The sequence below is a fragment of the Hylobates moloch genome, unplaced genomic scaffold (assembly GCF_009828535.3).
Source record: "Hylobates moloch isolate HMO894 unplaced genomic scaffold, HMol_V3 SCAFFOLD_18, whole genome shotgun sequence".
Taxonomy (NCBI): Eukaryota; Metazoa; Chordata; class Mammalia; order Primates; family Hylobatidae; genus Hylobates; species Hylobates moloch.
Window position 1 is genome coordinate 75,612,703 of NW_026652293.1, and position 18,484 is coordinate 75,631,186.

At 34.5% G+C, this 18,484-nt stretch overlaps 1 protein-coding gene across 12 annotated transcripts in view; it reads right to left on the reverse strand.

Annotated features, from left to right (window-relative positions):
- Positions 1-1,523: 1,523 nt before the first annotated feature.
- Positions 1,524-18,484, reverse strand: part of CEP170 (centrosomal protein 170) — a 131,533-nt gene continuing 114,572 nt past the window's right edge. For 11 of the 12 annotated variants that reach the window (XM_058430697.1, XM_058430696.1, XM_058430695.1 and 8 more), the window contains 5 exons: positions 17,137-17,307; positions 13,325-13,413; positions 6,494-6,587; positions 5,372-5,423; positions 1,524-3,839 (listed from right to left, as the gene is read on the reverse strand). In XM_058430697.1, the coding sequence (XP_058286680.1) occupies positions 3,550-3,839; positions 5,372-5,423; positions 6,494-6,587; positions 13,325-13,413; positions 17,137-17,307 (696 nt within the window). In that variant the 3' untranslated portion in view covers positions 1,524-3,549. The remainder of the gene's footprint in view (positions 3,840-5,371; positions 5,424-6,493; positions 6,588-13,324; positions 13,414-17,136; positions 17,308-18,484) is intronic. The other variant, XM_058430692.1, reaches the window with a different exon arrangement.

Below are 18,484 nucleotides of genomic sequence, written 5' to 3' on the forward strand. Positions count from 1 at the left end.
TAAGAGGCTTTGACCCATTTCTGCATGTAGGCTAGGATGCTTTTAGAGCACTGGGGTAAAACACAAAAATAGCAAGCATGTAGTTTTTGAAACTAACTGCGATTAAAGCATGTAAACAACTATGTTGTGTTAAAGACTTACAGGAAGAAGCAGGCTTGGCTACTGTCACATGAGAGACCATTACTCAAAGACAAAGACGCTTCATAAACCTCCCCCAAACCCTTGCTGGCAGCCAGATGTCTGTGGTTGTTGGCTCCCTGCCTGTCCCCCTTACCTAAACATAGAAGACAAAAAAAAAAAAAAAAGCCTGCATTTGTCTCCTACGTGTAGAGATCCCATTCTACCTCACCTTAGAGTGAATTGTTTACACAGCCATCTCCCAATAGACTGTTTCTTGAAAGTAAGTACGTACATCTCAATTGATGCTGATTCAATTAAATACATTTTTATTTTGGTTTCTAAGAACTTTCTGTATTATGCAAACACAAAGGGGTTATGCAAACACAATGAAAGGAAGATTTGAAATGACAAAGAATCAGAAAAAGCTTTTTGAAGGACAACTTAGACTAAAAGGGACTTGGATAATAACACTAATGTCCTAATTTTGCAGATGAGAGGGAGGAACACACTGATAGCTAGGAGGGAGTGGGTCTGGATCTCAAACTTCCAAGTTTGGTTTCCTTTCCAAGTTAGAATCCTTTCAGGCAGAGACGTGGCAAGCAAATCCAAGGAGAGATGAAGGAGGCAAAACAGCACAGATGTTTCAAAGCAAAGGGACTATCCAGGAAATGAAGATTACTTTAGTTACCAGGGTAGAAACTTGTATATGTCACGGGGGAAGGGAAGAGAAAACGCATGCATGTGGCACAGCCGTATGTGGCACAGCCCTATGTGGTGTGGTCAAGTGAAGGAAGCTTTATGAAGAGGTTGGTGGGACCTTGAAGCAGGAAAGGGAGGAAGATGCAGGGTACAGAAGGATGAAACGCTCATGGTGGTCAAGAAACTTGTAAATGGTGGTAGATACTATAATGGGACACATAGATACGCACATAAGAAAAGGGCCAGAACACACAAAGTCTCAAAAGGTTAAGCTGTGAAACTTATAATTTTGAATAATAATAATGAGACATTCAAGATTCTTGAGCTTGAGTGATAGGATTAAAAAAACAGTATAAATTGATAGTTATCAAATTTAAGATGACAAAGGTATTTTAAATTTCTACTTTATTCCCCAAATATATCACTGTCATAAAGCTTTCTGATGATCTAAAGCTGGTTAAAAATAAAGACCTTGTATATGCACATTACTTTAGGACATTAAGCTAAGTGAATTATACTGATCATAATTTGCTAAGAAAATTTTTTTCTTTAAATAGTCAAACTAATAAGAGATTTCACAGCACCCACATATTAATAGAACTGGAGGATTCTTTCTTTTGCTAAGCCTTGGGAAACGGTTTATAATCATTTGATAAGTTGATGAAGTATTAGCAAGCAAGACGGTAAAATAAAATATACAATCATTGTATAAAGTTCCAGAAACACTTTATTTAAAAATGGAGTTGTAAATGCATAACAAAATAACATAAGTAATAAATGTAACAAAAATAAATAAGGAGGATAATGTATTCATACAAAATAAAAATAACATCGTAAAAGGCCAAATGTTTATAATTGAACCAAACTGTGTAAACACTTAAACAAGAATGTAAGCAGAGTAGATTCTAATATTTTCCTAAACTCCTTACCTTCTACTTCCATGTGGATATAATCAGTACCCAAATATTAAATAAAAGACGGAGCAATGCTGATTATTTGTCCAACTTTTTCTTCAAATGGATTGACCCTGTTTTAACGTTTCATTTATTCCTTCAAAGCATTTGTATCTTTCCATTTATGTTCTTTAAAACCTTTTTTCAGTCTTCCTTTATTAGATAGAATGGGGAATTTAGCTTTATAAGGAGAATGGTTAATTTACCTTTTTTTTTTTTTGAATTTAAAGAAAAATAGGAGATCCATTATAATTTTGTTTTTACATCTCTATAAAAAGTTTTTTGCATCTTTATTAATTGATCCAACAACACAGGATTTTAAAAATCCTGTAAAGTCTTGAAGTGTATAGAGTTACTTTGTTTCTTAAAACAAATATAGCACAGGATTATTGTGGAAATATTAAAGACCATTTCATAAAAGTTGCAGTTTAACCTTTATAGACTGATGGGGTCAAGGGGGAAAATCCAGGTCTACTAATAATATTTAACTGAATTAAGATACACCCCAATTATAGTGTTCTGGAAACACAAAGGTAATTACTTTTCTTTTTAAAATTATCCAAATGTGAACTTACTGGAAAGAGAAAAAACAAGTTTAAAGAAGAAATTTTTCATAGGCTTCTTGTTTAGTAGCACAGGCCAAAGGCCTTTGTCGTTGTTGTCTTGCAGGGTCCTTATAAATGTGTAAGACAGACAGGATTTACTATTGAGTCCTACAGGGAAACACACAGAAGCAATTCATTGCTTGGGAGTGAAACTATCAACTAATCTTATGACTACTGGTTCTCCAAGTCCCCTAATGAAGAAAATTTTAGCCTCATGATCATTTCAAGGGAATTTTTTTTCAACTGTCACATATAAACTTGGTAACACAGGACCAATATACATGTTCTGAGTTTTAAAAATATACTCCACCTAAACTATCTGTCTAGTTTAATCTTTCTAGTTATCATTTAACCTAAAATGAGAGACCAAATCTTATTTCCATTAAAAAAAATGAAAAAAAGTGCCAAATTGATCTTTTTGAAAGTGGAGTAACACACTGTGGGGTTAAAACAAATACAGTATTATCAATCTCCTATGTACAAAAAAGACGGTTAGTCCTTATTGATATATAGATATGCCCACCTACCACTCCCAGCAAATCTTAGTGCAAACATAATAGTTAATTTCCGTAAACCCCAAGACAATTTACGTATCAACAAAGTTATATAAATCACATCTATGTTGGAAAATTTTAGGACACAGAGTGACTGTTGTGAAAGGTCTGCTTTACTGTGGAGAGTACTTATGTCATTGTGTCCAATGGTAATGAGTACTAATATAAATCCTATTATTAAGAAGCAAATAGAATGGTTTAACAAATCTGTACAGATGAAGAAGTCCATTTCAGAGCAGCTTGGCACAGGAGACATAGGGATTCAGAAATGTTGGCTATTTAATTTGCTTGTAGGTCACAGCATGGCTTAAAAAAAAGAAAAAAGATCTATGAAGGGAAAGGGTGTAATCATAAAATTCAATTTGAAAATCATAAAACCACAAAAGGCGACACTGCCACAATCTGCTTTTTTCTATTTGTGCATCAAGTGGTTATCTAAATGGTTTGAAAGGATTGATATACTACATTATACGTCAAAAATAAATAAATAAAATTAAGAAGACAGGGATTCCAAGATTGTAGCTGACCAAGCTGTCTTGTTTTGTGTGTCAACACTATGCTGCTTCCAATATTCCTAGTCATTCCACAGGTAATGATTTTTCAACAATCAAGAGAAAGTCATTCATGTACTGTAACATCTTCCTCTTCCCCATCGGGGTTGAATCTATTGAAATGTATACTGAAATCAGCCTCAGATTCAGCGTTCTCAAATTCAGCTGAGGCTGAAACAGCAGCAGGATGAACAGCCCTAGCTTCTGGTTGGCCAAGTGTTGGTGTCTGACCCGGACTGTGGTGGTTGTTCACAGGGCTGGACTTCTGTTTTGGTGGAGACGGCAACATAGCACTGGGAAATCCCATGTTGTTCAGAGCCTCCAAAGTTCCATCAGGATCAATCATAGCGTTGATTGCTAAAGGGCGGGAAAAGGAAATAATTCTAGACGCAGTTACATTCACATATAAACACTGTTTATGATTTGGATAATAAACTATAAGCGCGTATGTGATCTTACACGTGGCTAATCTTCCAATATTATATTTAAAACTCCATTCGTAGCTATTCTGTAGCTGTATTGTAAATTACCCAGCCCTGAATACCTTCTCTGGGTCCTTTGATGTGTCACTTACGGGCATTTCAGAGCCTTGTAAGTCTGGTATTTGAAGATGTGGAATTCAAGAAAAATCTTGTTGAAATTTGTCTTCATTATTGTGAGAGGACAGAGAAAATACTGAATATGATTTTTAATAAACATCTAAACCCAATTTATCACTCAGATAACTGAGGTATTAGCTGCTAAGTCAGGGTTCAGAGTAACCTCAAGGCTGGAGAGGCCAGAAGAACATCAGCATACTTTGAATGCTACCACAGAATATTGTAATTTAGCCTGGCCAGAGTGCTAGGGTATCAGCTGTATACACCACTGAGATACAGGGGTTCCCTCAAGCCTACAGACTAATATCGCAGGGCAGCTTGCAGAGCCAAACAGACTTGCTGCCTGTATGGGAGAGGTCAGTTAAAGGTCAGCTTTCAATCCACAAGATCTTTGGGTTGACATGGAAAATTCTCAGGCTGTGATTTTCAATTTGGCATTGGGCAGAGTAGGGAGTTGGGAGAAGGAAGTAACATAGATGTAAGAATCATGCAGAAGGGACTTTTAAAAGTATACCCCCAGTCTACCAGCTAACAGGCATTGTGTTAGCAAGCCACTTTTACTCATGGGGTGTACCCTAACCCTTAGGAGTGTTGGGGCTAAATGAAGGTTAAAAATCATTCCGATAGGATCCACATATGTACCTATGATTATTCGATAAAGACTCAGTAGAATTAGCAGTTGACTATGAAACCTGCTTGTTGTACCACTGGGGACTTCTAGGTCAAGACATACATAGGCATTAATGCACAATCCAGCTCTGACACAAACCAAACAATGTCCCTGTCAAAGTTTAGAGGGCAGCCTCTTTCACTTTCTTCTCTCCTTTCTCTTCTGGTCTCTATGGCCAATATGTACTCATTTCTTGTCAACCAAGCAACTATTATTTCTATTGGAATGTAAGTTTGTTTCAGGTTATACCACCAACATAATTTAAGAATTGTCAAATCACACAAATAATGCTAATTAACACAACTTTATTATATATTTTTCACATATTATTTATACGTAATACATAAAAAATTTCAGTTAGTTTATGACATCTAGCCTATTGTCAAACCTATGAACTAAAATATGCCCACATATATCTCTATTATATTTTAAATTTTTATACTGGGTTTAAAAAATTCCTTTTTATGAGTAATGTGAATGTGTAGAACTCTATAGTTTATGTATGTCATTACACTTAATCAAATAATATCCTAACAATAAGAATATTTTAAGAAATACCACTTAGAAGGCACTTATTCTAAATTATTAGCTCTTTATACTTAATTCAGTAGTAAATTTACCTTGTAGCTGCTTTTCTACTCTTTTCAGTTCCTGCAAGATAGAAGAAATCTCCTGCAGGGAAAGCAATAACAAAAAATAGCCTACTTTTAGCTAAATGTTATCACTTTACAAGCAGCGAATTTCACTCTCACTTTATTTGGAACACTTAGTATTATCTACATGGTACTTACTACATTAATAGCAACATGATATGAAATAATTATGATATCTAGTAAACAAGATTCAAATTAAAATATTTAAATTAAAACGAAATAGAATAACTTTTTCAATGAGATGATTGTAGCAGATGAAAAATTTAAAGTCATTTACTACTATTTAAGCAAAGATTTTTTTTTTTTTTTTTTTTTTTTTTGAGACCGAGTCTCACTCTGTCACCCAGACTGGAGTGCAATGGCGCAATCTTGGCTCACTGTAACCTTCTCCTCCCAGGTTCAAGTAATTCTCTTGCCTCAGCTCCCCAAGGAGTTGGGATATAGGCGTCTGCCACAATGCCTGGCTAATTTGTGTATTTTTAGTAGAGACAGGGTTTCGCCATATTGGCCAGGCTGGTCTTGAACCCCTGACCTCAAGTGATCTGCCCTCCTTGGCCTCACAAAGTGCTGGGATTACAGGCGTGAGCCACAGTACCTGGCCACAAAGATTTTTTAAAATTCTTATTAATCAACCTTGCAATGACTATGTAAAAATGCCTTCAAATTATCTTTGTAAAAACATATAAACTGCAACCTCAATATTATATTCTGAGCAATGAAAATCTGTACAAATTCTTTTAAAAATTAGATAAGCATTATATTAAGTAAACGGAAACAACTTACGTCAACTTAATATTTTCATGTTAAATTTGGTTCTCTTTAAAAATTTCATCTTTCTAATGTTTAATTATTACAAGAACAACATATACTAGGAAGAAACACAAAAGGCTCCTCCTTCATACCCTCTGCAACTTTAAAACAATCAACATTTTAAACCTGTGAGTCAGTAGAAGAAATAAAATTTCCCAAAATTTTGCATTTATATCTTCATTTGAAAAAGCAAATCAACGAATAGCTCAAAAATAAGGGTCTTTTCCTTAAAATAAAACTCTATTAAAATGTTTTAATCTTCAAGAAAAATTACTATACCATGCTTGAGGTTTTCACAATAGGGACTTCACTTTCGGCTCTTAATTTGCTTTCTATGTCATCCCAATTCCGATCTTTGTCTTTAAATAATATTCTATAAATCAAAAAACATAAGCATATAACTTTTTACATTTTAAAAACCTATTACTTTTTTGTTAATAACACCAAAGCAATGTATCTTTTCAAAGGTACACAAAGAAAAAAAACCAACCATTGCATAAATTAAGAATTAAAATACTAAGCCAACAGTACCAATTAATTCATGTGTATGAGCTCCAATTGAATGCTTATTAATACCTGCATAAATTCTTTACTGTTTATCTTATTCTTTATTGAAAACAAAATATAAAACAAATGAAAATGATGTTATGACCTTAAAACTTTAATATTTATAATTTACAATACAGTAATGCCCTCTTATCCACGGTTTCTCTTTCCATGGTTTTAGTTAGTGGCAGTCAAGCATGGTCTGAAACTATTACAGTATTTTGGGAGAGGGAGAGAGAGAGAGAGAGAGAGAGAAAAAGACCACATTCACATAACTTTTTTTTATAGTATATTGTTATAAATGTTCTATTTTATTATTAGTTACTATTGTTAATCTCTTACTGTGCCTAATTTATAAATTAAACTTTATCACAGGCATGTATGTGTAGGAAAATACACAGTACATGCCTGTGCTAAAGTGTAGGAAAATACACAGCAGATGAGGTTTTGGAACTAGCTGTGGTGTCAGGCATCCAGTGGGTATCTTGGAACAACATGTATCACCTGGGTATAAGGAGAAAAGAATGTGTAACTGTCACTTATAAAGAAAATGCAATTTTATTCAGACAGAATATATGCAGTATAGGAATAAGTGAGATGAAAATAGGTTGAATTAGGTATAAACAATTGTGTCTGTTAAGACCTCTTTATACAGGAATAAGCACCTTATTGATCAAGAAAAGTGTGTATGTTAATTAAAGACCGAAAATTGGGAGTACTTACTGTGCTTTTAAAATTGTTAATTCGTGTTAGTATACTTGTACATAATAACCTATTAGGAATTAGGATGCTATTCTTTTGATAAAAACAATTGCCAATAAAGATAATTATCCTATCATTACCGTAACATCAAATAACTTATACAATAAAGGACCACAAAATTTTGATGTGTCTTTCAAATGTGGGACACTTTTCTAACACTTTAGAATCTATCAGACATGATTCAGCAGTTTTAGAAAGAAGTAAATACTGGCTAGTTTTTTAGGTTTCTTTTAAAATTTTTTCGGTAAGTCTGGAAATCTAGTTTAAACACTATATAACCTCATGTAAATTTATTACTACTGCAAGCTGATCAGCATTTAAGTAGTAAACTAAGTGAATATTTGTGCTGGTATTTCTTCAAAGATCAACATGCCAGACTTACCTTATTTAAAAACATGAAATTCATTAACATCACATCAAGTCTGGAACATTTGCTTAAGGTGGCAATGCATCTAGAATCTGGTATAAGAATATTCTTATGGCCTACTTATTAAATTTTCTAAACTCAAAAAAATAAACACCCTTGCCAGCCATCTTTCCTAAATTATTATGTTCTTGTAAAAGAGTTCTTGCAGCATTAGGACTGAGGGAAAATAAGGAAATAATGACTATTTCATGGACCAACTTAGAACTGTAATGGACTTACACAATAGAGAAAGACTTTGTTTAGCCACACAGTGCTAAAAATTCAGCGAAGTTTTCCAGAGGATGGCTACTGAGTATAGTGTTTGTGGATCTAAAACTGTTAAACCATAGACATTGCACCTTTTGTGAAAATCGGTTTTTCATGGGTTGCCCCTGAAAAAAAAAATGCCCCCCTGAAGAAATAAAAGGTTTATTTTAAAATACAGTTTGTTGGCCAGGCACAATGGCTCATGCCTGTAATCCTAGCACTTCAGGAAGCCAAGGTGGGTGGATCACTTGATGCCAGGAGATCGAGACCAGGCTGGGCAACATGGCAAGACCTTGTCTCTATACAAAATACAAAAAAATTAGCCAGGTGTGGTGCAGATGCCTGTAGTCCTAGCTACTAAGAAGGCTGAGGTGGGAGGATTGCTTGTGCCCAGGGAGGTCGAGGCTGCACTGAGTGAGTGAGTTGTGAACATGCCACTGCACTCCAGCCTGTCTCAACAAAAACAAAAAACAAAAAAACAAAAAACAAAAAACAATTTGTAATATATAATAGAACAGATCTAAGAAGTCAAATATGTCATTTTGGCATTATGAAATAAACTTTACTATAATATTTACTACAATATTTAATATTTAAATACTAGAGAATCAGAAAATCAGACCAAGAAGTTAGTTGAGACCAGGCTATAATGATCAGAACTTGTTTTTGTTTGAAGGTCCTTATCAATTTTAAGCTGAAAAAATCATAGCTTTCAAAGTGATATTCAGATTACATTATAGATTCAAAATAAGCTAAACTTTACCATGAAAATACATAAAATTCCAAAGCTTATTTCATTCAATAATTTAAGAATTAAGTTAAAATACTTTTGATAAAGCCACTGGGTTTAGGGAAACAAACACACAGAAGTCTCAGGCTGCTATCCTATGAGCCATAACCAATTCTCTAGTACTATTCCTTAAAACATGCAAACGCGGAGTTGCGAATTGAGAGCCTACCAATGCCAGGCTGTGCTACACAACCTAAGGGGGTCATTTTCACATGGAACGCAATGAGAATGCTGTACAACAGGAGTTCCTGTATACATATTTAAAAATTGATTCCACAGACATTGTATGAACAATTACATACGCATGCCTCTAGGATGAACCCCAGTAGACATTATAACTCCTGACACAAAGCTTAAAGACGAGTCGATTCTCAAACTACCCTGGCACTTTCCATGCAGAAGGCCCAGGTCTCTACCCCTTAGCTTTGGTTATCACAACTCAGACCTACCTTTGAATAATATTCTTCTTCCCAAAGCCTTCCCTAATCATCCTAGGTGAAAGTGATCCTTCCTTTGCCTTTCTATCTCTAACTGAGCACTAATCTATTATATGCTATCTTGTACAATAGCTGATTGTATATGTGCCTCACCTTGCCAACTACACTGGAAACTCTTTAATAATAGAAATGGTTTTATCCTCATTACCTTCCATAAAGCCTGCCATAGTGCTTTATGCGTAGTAAAACTCAACACTCGAACTGAAGGCAATTCAAATACATTAAACATTCTGTATTTATGTATAACTTTATTGAGGCATTTTTATGAATCCTTTTTTAAACTTTATAAATTCTGTCACTTTCTGAGACAATATAGTTTATCAATCCATCAGCAATGTGTTCTTTGTTCTCAATTTTAGTCCAATGTCAAAGCTACAAAAAATATTTTTCTTTGGGGGAGACTACAGAATGTAGGAAAGCTGCTCTGTGGTAAGGAAGAGAATGGTACAGGGCAGATAATCTGTGAACATCTGCTGAATAAATGAATAAGTGGTTAAGAATGCAGTTATCAGGGACGGAAGACCTGTATTTCAGTAGATAGGATGAAAAAACATGGTGTACTTGTTTATAGGTAAGGAGACTCCAGGGTTTTCCAGGTGCAAGCCACATGACCAAACAAGACTCTCATGATATTTTATGGATAACACTGGTGCATCAAGAGGACCCATATTGGATATATTAGCTTCCTATGGTTTTTAATGATAAAATCCAAACTCCTTAACAAATTCTGCCAAAACAGATTCATCTTCATCTCTCCAGTGTCATCTCTTACCATACTCTGGCCCCTTCACTTCACGTAGCTTGTGACTAACTCCTCTCCTCATCATTCAGGACTTAAATTGCATGGCAATTTCTCTAAGAGCCCTTCTCTGAATTTCCCAAGTGCCCTTGCTATGGGCTTCCATAGTAACCATCTTATATTTCCCTTAACACACTGAACTGCAATTACCTGTTTACCTGCCTTCTACACTCAAATGTGAGGACATCAAAAACAGTGCTAGACAAATAACATATCGTCAAAAATCATTCCATGAATGAATGAGTCTGGAGACTTTATTCCCATATAAGATGATCTTAACCAATGTTTATTTCATTATTTATTTCTTTGGATAATAATCTTTCCATAATGCCCCAGCTTTAGAAAATAATTTTAGTGGAACTAAAATAAAAATGATAATGATTATATATTACATTTAACTACAATGAATGCTTGAGGCAAATCATATTAATAAGCAGCTGTGTGATTGAGGCCTACAGATTTGTTTATTCATGTGTAAAAACTAGTAAGTTAAGTTTAAAATTTTTTTCCCTACAAATTTCAGTTAGGCTTTACCCCAGGGAATGGTGGACTTCATTTGTCTCTGGCCATAGGGTATATTAGTAAATCATAGGTGAATGGGTTGCACGGTGAAGGAGATTCTCTTACTTGTGAAGAAGTAAACCTGGGAATGATGGAGTCACTAGGGGAAAACGTGTACTATATCTCACATAAGACAATAATAGTGTGATAATTACTTTATCACTGAGTGTGAGTGAAAGAAAAACAATGGACTCATTTATAAGCCCTATCAGGATTTATAAAATGTGGTATTTATAAACAGCATGCAACTAATTTCTCTAAAATCAATCATAAGCCTTGAAATTTTTTAGTTAATAAGGTTCCAATTTATACCTGAAATTAATATTGTTATTATACTTTTTATCTCATCAATGTAACCAGTGATTTCAGTATTAAGAAAAAGTTGATGCAGGTTATTGGGCTTCAAGTGGAAATAGAAAATGTGAGTAGTAAAATACAGGTAATATTCAAGTGAAATAATGAAATTAAGTCAAATCATGTGTAGATAGCAGAAATAGCTAACTTAACACAAGCTGATTGGTTTACATGATATAGAATGTAAATTCCATGAGAACAGGGGTCTTTGTTTTGTCAATGTCTAATTATAAAGTGCCTAGAATGTACCTAATACTTATTTGTTAATAAGTAAATATTAAAATATTATTCTGTAGAAAATTAAGTCTATTTAAAATTCATAAGAATATATGGGAATTGATACAGGTAAACTCTCTTTAAAAAACAATGGATTAGGTACGTAATGGTAGTCATTAAAAACACTTTCAACATTATTTATATGTACAAGGTACTCTTTACGAAAAGCCAAACATTAAACATTCTATTGCTGTTTTTTGAGATAGGGTCTTGCTCTGTCACCCAGGCTGTGGTGCAGTGCCATGATCATGGCTCACTGTAATTCTGAACTCATGAGCTCCAGTGATTCTCCCATTTCAGCCTCTCAAAGAGCTGGGACTATAGGCATGTGCCACCATGCCAAGCCAATTTTTTTTTTTTTTTTAAATCTCGCTTTGTGGCCCAGGCTGGTCTCCAAGTCCCAGGCTCAAGTGATCCACCTGCCTTGGCCTCCCAAAGTGGTAGGATTACCAAGCATGAGCCACTGCACCCAGATTCAGCTGTTTTTTCACTAAGGCAGCATGCCTCATATGCCAATCAGATATGGAGGGGTCTGTCAATACATTTCACTCATACTCTTTGGGGAAAGTAAAGATCTAATTAAGAGAAAAGATCAAGGTACAAAAGTAGATAAAATATGATCATATTTGTATAAACCTTTAAGAAATGAACCCAGAGTGGGGAAACACACCCACTATTAGATATTATATATATTTTTCTGGAATATTTATATTTTTTAACCATGTTCATGTGTTACTTTTGCTAAAAAGATACACATTTTAAAATAAATAGAAAAATGGGACAAGACAGTGCAGAATACATTACTTTTAACATAAGGAATTTTAAATTAATATTCTTTTAGGAGGCAATAAAGTGAAGAGAAAGTCTGGTACACCTTTAAGAAATTATTTATTTATTTATTTATTTATTTATTTATTTATTTATTTATTTATTGAGACAGCATCTCGCTCTGTTGCCCAGGCTGGAGTGTAGTGGTGCAATCTCGGCTCACTGCAAGCTCCGCCTCCCGGGTTCACGCCATTCTCCTGCCTCAGCCTCCTGAGTAGCTGGGACTACAGGTGCCCGCCACCATGCCCGGCTAATTTTTTTGAATTTTAACAGAGACAGGCTGTCACCACCTTAGCCAGGATGGTCTCGATCTCCTGACCTCATGATCCGCCCACCTCGGCCTCCCAAAGTGCTGGGATTACAGGCGTGAGCCACCGCGCCCGGCCACCTTTTAAGGTACAGGCTCAAGAAAAAAGGAAAGCTCTTTCTGTTTCTTAACATGTCAAGTAAAATTTACCTATATAGGCCAACTTTCTACATTTCCTTCTAAATTTCTCAATTTTTCTAGAAGATGATGCGAACTTCATTTACAGTAACTTAAAACAGATTGTTTTAAGTTAAATAGACTGTTTTTAAGAATACTTTAATTTTTAAATAGTGCTTTTGAAATTGTTTTTGAAAAAATTTAATGGCTTCTTGGTACTCATCAAATGCTGATAAAATATATTATTTCAATATATAAGCAATATAGAATTATATTTGTGTGGAATATTACAATTCACAAACCATATTCAAATACTGTTTCATTACATTTTAAATTTTAATTATAGGAATCAGAAATAAGCAAGAGCAGCATGGATTTCTGAAGTACTGTTGAATAAAATCTGTAAGTCTATGTTTTGAATTAGCAATAAATCTAAAGTTATAAAGTAGTACTGGACAGATATTTACTTCGGGACAAATTTTTCCAAAGGTAAGCACATTCATTCTGATGATACATTTTTAACCTTGAGAAAAAGCAACAAAAAGCAAAGTGAGGTGATATTAAAGTTAAAAAAAAAAAATAAGCTATATGTACACGTACCTAATCTTTCCAGCTGTCTTATCTATAGATTGTCTTATCTTCTTAGAGAACTGAAAGACGGATGACAGCAGCAGATTATCTCCCATGACCTGAAACAGCCAAAGAAAAAAGTAGATATTAAAATATTACCCCTGTATTATATAACTACTGGGATCACCAGTCACAAGTCACTATAGTTAGGGGCAGTTAGTATTTATGCTTATTTTAATTATAAACCAATGAAGAATATAATTAATATGTAACTAAAATGAGAAAGTGAAAGAAACACTATTAACAAAAAAGTTCTTATTATTAAATAACTTGTCAAAGTTTCTGTATTATTTTGGTCATATCAGTTTCCAAACACAATCCATTTTATCCTCAGTTTATCTTCATTTACTATTGGGATCCTGTCTCTCTTACTTACAACTGAATTATAAAAGAGAAGATACAAATAACTTAGAGTACTAAATTTATTATTTATTCTTTCACTAAGTAATGTGAATACAGACATCAAGAAGAGTACAATCCTTGTTCTCCAGCAAAGAGTCTAGTGGGAAAGATATGTTTTTAAAAATTTACACAAAATAGTAAGTTTTTATACTGGGTGTTGGTATTACTCCAGTTGAGATGCATGGACAAAACCAGGAGTCACCAACCTCTGTAAAGAGCCAGAGGGTGAAGGTTTTAGTCTTTGAGGGACATAGGGTCTCTGCCACAATTCCTCAACTCTGCCTTTGCAGAGTGAAAGCAGCCATAAATAATGAGCAAATTATGCATGTGGACATAGCTGTGTTGTAACAAAACTTTTACGAAACAAGTGACAGGTTGGATTTGGCCTATGGGCTGAAGTTTGCCAAGCCCTAAGGCCAAATCATGAAAGGCAAAGCTAATGAAGCATGGTAGAAAAAGGACAAAATTTGAGTCTAGACGTGGGTTTCAAAATGAGCTCCTTATATTGTCAGTATTATATCCAGAGTCTGAAAGAAAACAGAAAATAAGGCCCTAGATGGCAAAAACGTTTAAAGACCACTGGGGGAGGTGACGGTAATATACAGGGAATATGATTACATGTTTTATCAGAAAGCCTAAGGCCTACAAAACAAGAAGAGATGTTCACATAAATTTTGGGGTTCAGTGCTGTAAGAATTCTAATGAGGCCGGGCGCAGTGGCTCACGCCTGTAATCCCAGCACTTTGGGAGGCTGGGGCGGGTGGATCACGAGGTCAGGAGATCGAGACCATCCTGGCCAACATGGTGAAACCCCATCTCTACTAAAAATACAAAAACTAGTGGGGCATGGTGGTGTGTGCCTGTAGTCCCAGCTACTCGGGAGGCTGAGGCAGGGGAATCGCTTGAACCTGGGAGGCAGAGGTTGCAGTGGGTGGAGATAGCACCACTGCCCTCCAGCCTGGTGACAAAGCGAGACTCCCTCTCAAAATTAAAAAAAAAAAAAAAAGAATTTCTAAGGAAAGAGAGTTCATTGATGAGTGGCATAAACAAGGAAGTGATAATGGAAAAACGTGAACTAATTTCAGAACAACAAGGATTTGAATTTAGTGGGTAATAAAAGTTTATTTAGGTTGTGAAAAATAACATTCTCAAGGAAAGGATAAATAAGCAAAATTGTTTTTGTGGGCCTTAAGAAAACAATCAAATAAGGATGGAAGACATATACAAATTAGGAAGGCATGAGAAAGGGCAGGAGAGTCTAAGGAAAGATTGCAACACAGAATAGGATATTTCTCTTTTCTTTGCTCATGAAGTTTAGTTTGTTGTCACAAAGTATTAAATAAATTCCTGATATCAACCTTGAGATAACTATCAGTCTAGATGTTTCCATTCTTTTTAAAAACATAAACTTCTTCCATATAGTTTTATTATGTTTGGAGAAATCTGTCTTCCTAGACATCAGGACAGAATGAGTATGAGTAAGTTTGGAGAATAGGCCCTTTTCCTGATACCCAGAACAAATCAACTATTAGGCCAGGACAGATCAAGTATGCTGTAAAACGTTTTAGTATACTTCAATTGTAACTTTCGGGCTAGTTGCATACTTTTCCACCCGGTAGATCTTTTTCTACTCAGTACCATGAGAAACACATATATTCTTACATAATAATCTCAAGATCCTATTCCTAAATCCAGGGATCCACAAATATTAATCTATGATCACTCTCTTCTTGTCAACTGTTTCTTTCTACATTATTCCTCTACCCAGCCCTTAAGCCTATACCACCTCTGTGTGTTGTTCCTAAATCACCTCTTTCCACAGTAGTATTTGAAATAACCATTCTTTTATGAAGAAACTCATTTATATCTTTGAGTTTTTTATTACTCTATTATTGTTCAATTTGGGAATATACCAGTTTATACATTCACTTTTCAGCTGATGTAAACAGTTTCCAAGTTTTTGATACTGTCAACAATGTTACTATAAATGTAACTTCTACTGTCAATGGGAAAGGGTTTTTCTTGTACATACACTAGCAAGAAAATTGCTAGATCATGTGATGTCTTTATTTTCATCTTTAGGAGATAGTGTCAAACTGTTTTCCAGAGCAGCGGCACCAACTTAACTTCCACCAACCACACATAAGAAAGCCTATGTATCTACCTTTCCCCCAATACTTAACATTTTAAGACTTTTTAATGTGCCAACAATTGAATGATTATAATCTCACTGTAGTCTTGACATGCATTTCTCTGAATACTCGTTCAGTTAAACATCTCTTCATGTTTTGCAGGCCTTAAGTATTTTCTTTTTCTTTTTCTTTTTTTTTTTGGAGACAGTCTGACTCTGTCACCCAGGCTGGAGTGCAGTGGTGTGGGTTCAGCTCACTGCAACCTCTGCCTCCCGGGTTCAAGCGATTCTCCTGCCTCAGCCTCCTGAGTAGCTGGGATTACAGGAACATGCCACCACACCCGGCTAATTTTCGTATTTGTAGTAGAGACGGAGTTTCACCATGTTGGCCAGGCTGGTCTGAAACTCCTGACCTCAGGTGATCTGCCTGCCTTGGTATTTTCTCTTTGATGAAATGTTGTTCATGTCTTTTGCAGATTTTTCTATTGTGTTTTTTAATTGATTGGAGGGAGTTCTTTATATATACTGTATACTAATCCTTCATAGGGTGTATGTTTTGCAAAAGTTTGTAACTTGTATTTCTACCTTCATTTTTTAATAAAGAAAAAGTCCTTAATTTTAATATACTCAAGTGTATCAATTTTCTAAGGCCAAAACTTTGTGTTTCTCTTAAGAAATCACTCCCTAGTACAATATTGAAAGATATTTGTCTATATTTTTTAAGTAAAAGTTTTACAGTTTTTTATGCATTATTTAAGAACTAAATTCATTTAGAGAACGAATTTAAGAACTAAATTCATATTCATGAACTTAAATGAGAAAAAACAATTACAATATTATTTTCACTAACCTCTAAGTGACATAATTATCTGCATATGATGTGATGTCATGGTGAAATTTCATTGCATTCATTAAGGAGAATCACTTTTTCCCCAGCCCTACTTACTGAATGGTTCCTCCTTTTCTCACTTACGGAACATGCTTCATGTTCTAAATTCGTTTGGAGAATGAATTTAAGAACTAAATTCATATTCATGAACTTAAATGAGAAAAAACAATTACAGTATTATTTTTGCTAACCTCTAAGTGACATAATTATTTGTATATGATGTGATGTCATGGTGAAATTTCATTGCATTCATTACGGAGAATCACTTTTTCCCCAGCCCTACTTACTGAATGGTTCCTCCTTTTCTCACTTACGGAACATGCTTTTTCTGCCATATGTTAAAATTTATAGTTTACTTACTTCATCCCTGCTCCAGGTTCTCCGCCTTGTAATTGTTAAGTGATCAGGAGGCTCTGCTGCTTGAGGTCTTGGATCACCAGATCGACCGTTGTTTCCTTCTGGTGTTTTAGAATGAACTAATGGAGGAATCTTTCGGAAGTTGAGGCTTTCATCAAAAACACGATCAACCAACTAATGGGACAAAAGCAAACCTTTATGAGAACACAGTAATTTGAAAAAGTACCAATATTGGCATTACAATTTTTATGATTAGACAGAAGTTATTCCATTCTCAAGTAGTAACAGAGGCATGACATCTTCAATAAACCAATTACTCTTTTTATAAGCACTTCAAATGTATTTCCTTTATAAAATCGAGGTTCATCTACATAGGTTTCATTTTATTTTCTAAATCCAAAATATATAACTATGTTAAATTTAATTCTTCCATGGATAAGATTTTCTCCAAATGGAAAACAGATGGTAAATAGAAAAAAAGCTGAGCCATGTAGATGGACAATGAGTTCATTTTACTCACATTGCCTTACCAGTGTAAAATAATGTTTCTTTTTCTTTTAGTTTCCTATCTTGTTTTTTCCTCCCCAAATCCAGGTGTCAAATTTCTTCACAAGATACATAAATTGCAAATTCCAATTAAGTTTACAAAAGGAAAATATTTCTTTAATCCACAAAATAAATATTTTGATCTTAGTCAAATAAACTTTTAACAATGCTACAGAAGTTACACATTCTAATAGAAATGATATACTGCCATCTACAGTGCAAATCACAGACATACATTACTAAGTAACTCGGGTTTACTGAAGAGGGAATCAACCTAGTACAATATTCTGAAATAAAACAAAAAGAAAATGAAGTTTATTCAATGAAATGTTTAAGTAATTTTACTGGGTCTGAGTGAATGTATAATCATGTTAGGTAAAATTTAGTTAGAAAGCTGAGAAAATAATATCTTCATCATTTTAAATGTACCCGAAGAATTGTGTATGTCTTGCCACCAGGACGATCCTTAAGGTTTTCATCAATTAGGATGATTTCATTTACAGTTACATTTGATCAATGTGGTAACAAAACTCTACACAGATTGATGAAGTATCATTTAATAAGTTAAACAACACACTGAAGGAAAACAAACAAAAAAGTGACCATTAACGAATCAGATTAAAGAATGTGACAAAAAGCAAATGAAGAAAATATTATTAGCACAGTTTACCACAATTGAATTTGTCAAAAAGGCTAGCCATTTTTGCCTACTATTTAGGATTATCTTGTAAAATTGAAGAAGCAGAATAATCAATACCAGGGGCTGGCAAACTTTTATTTATAAAGAGACAGATAATAAAAGCTC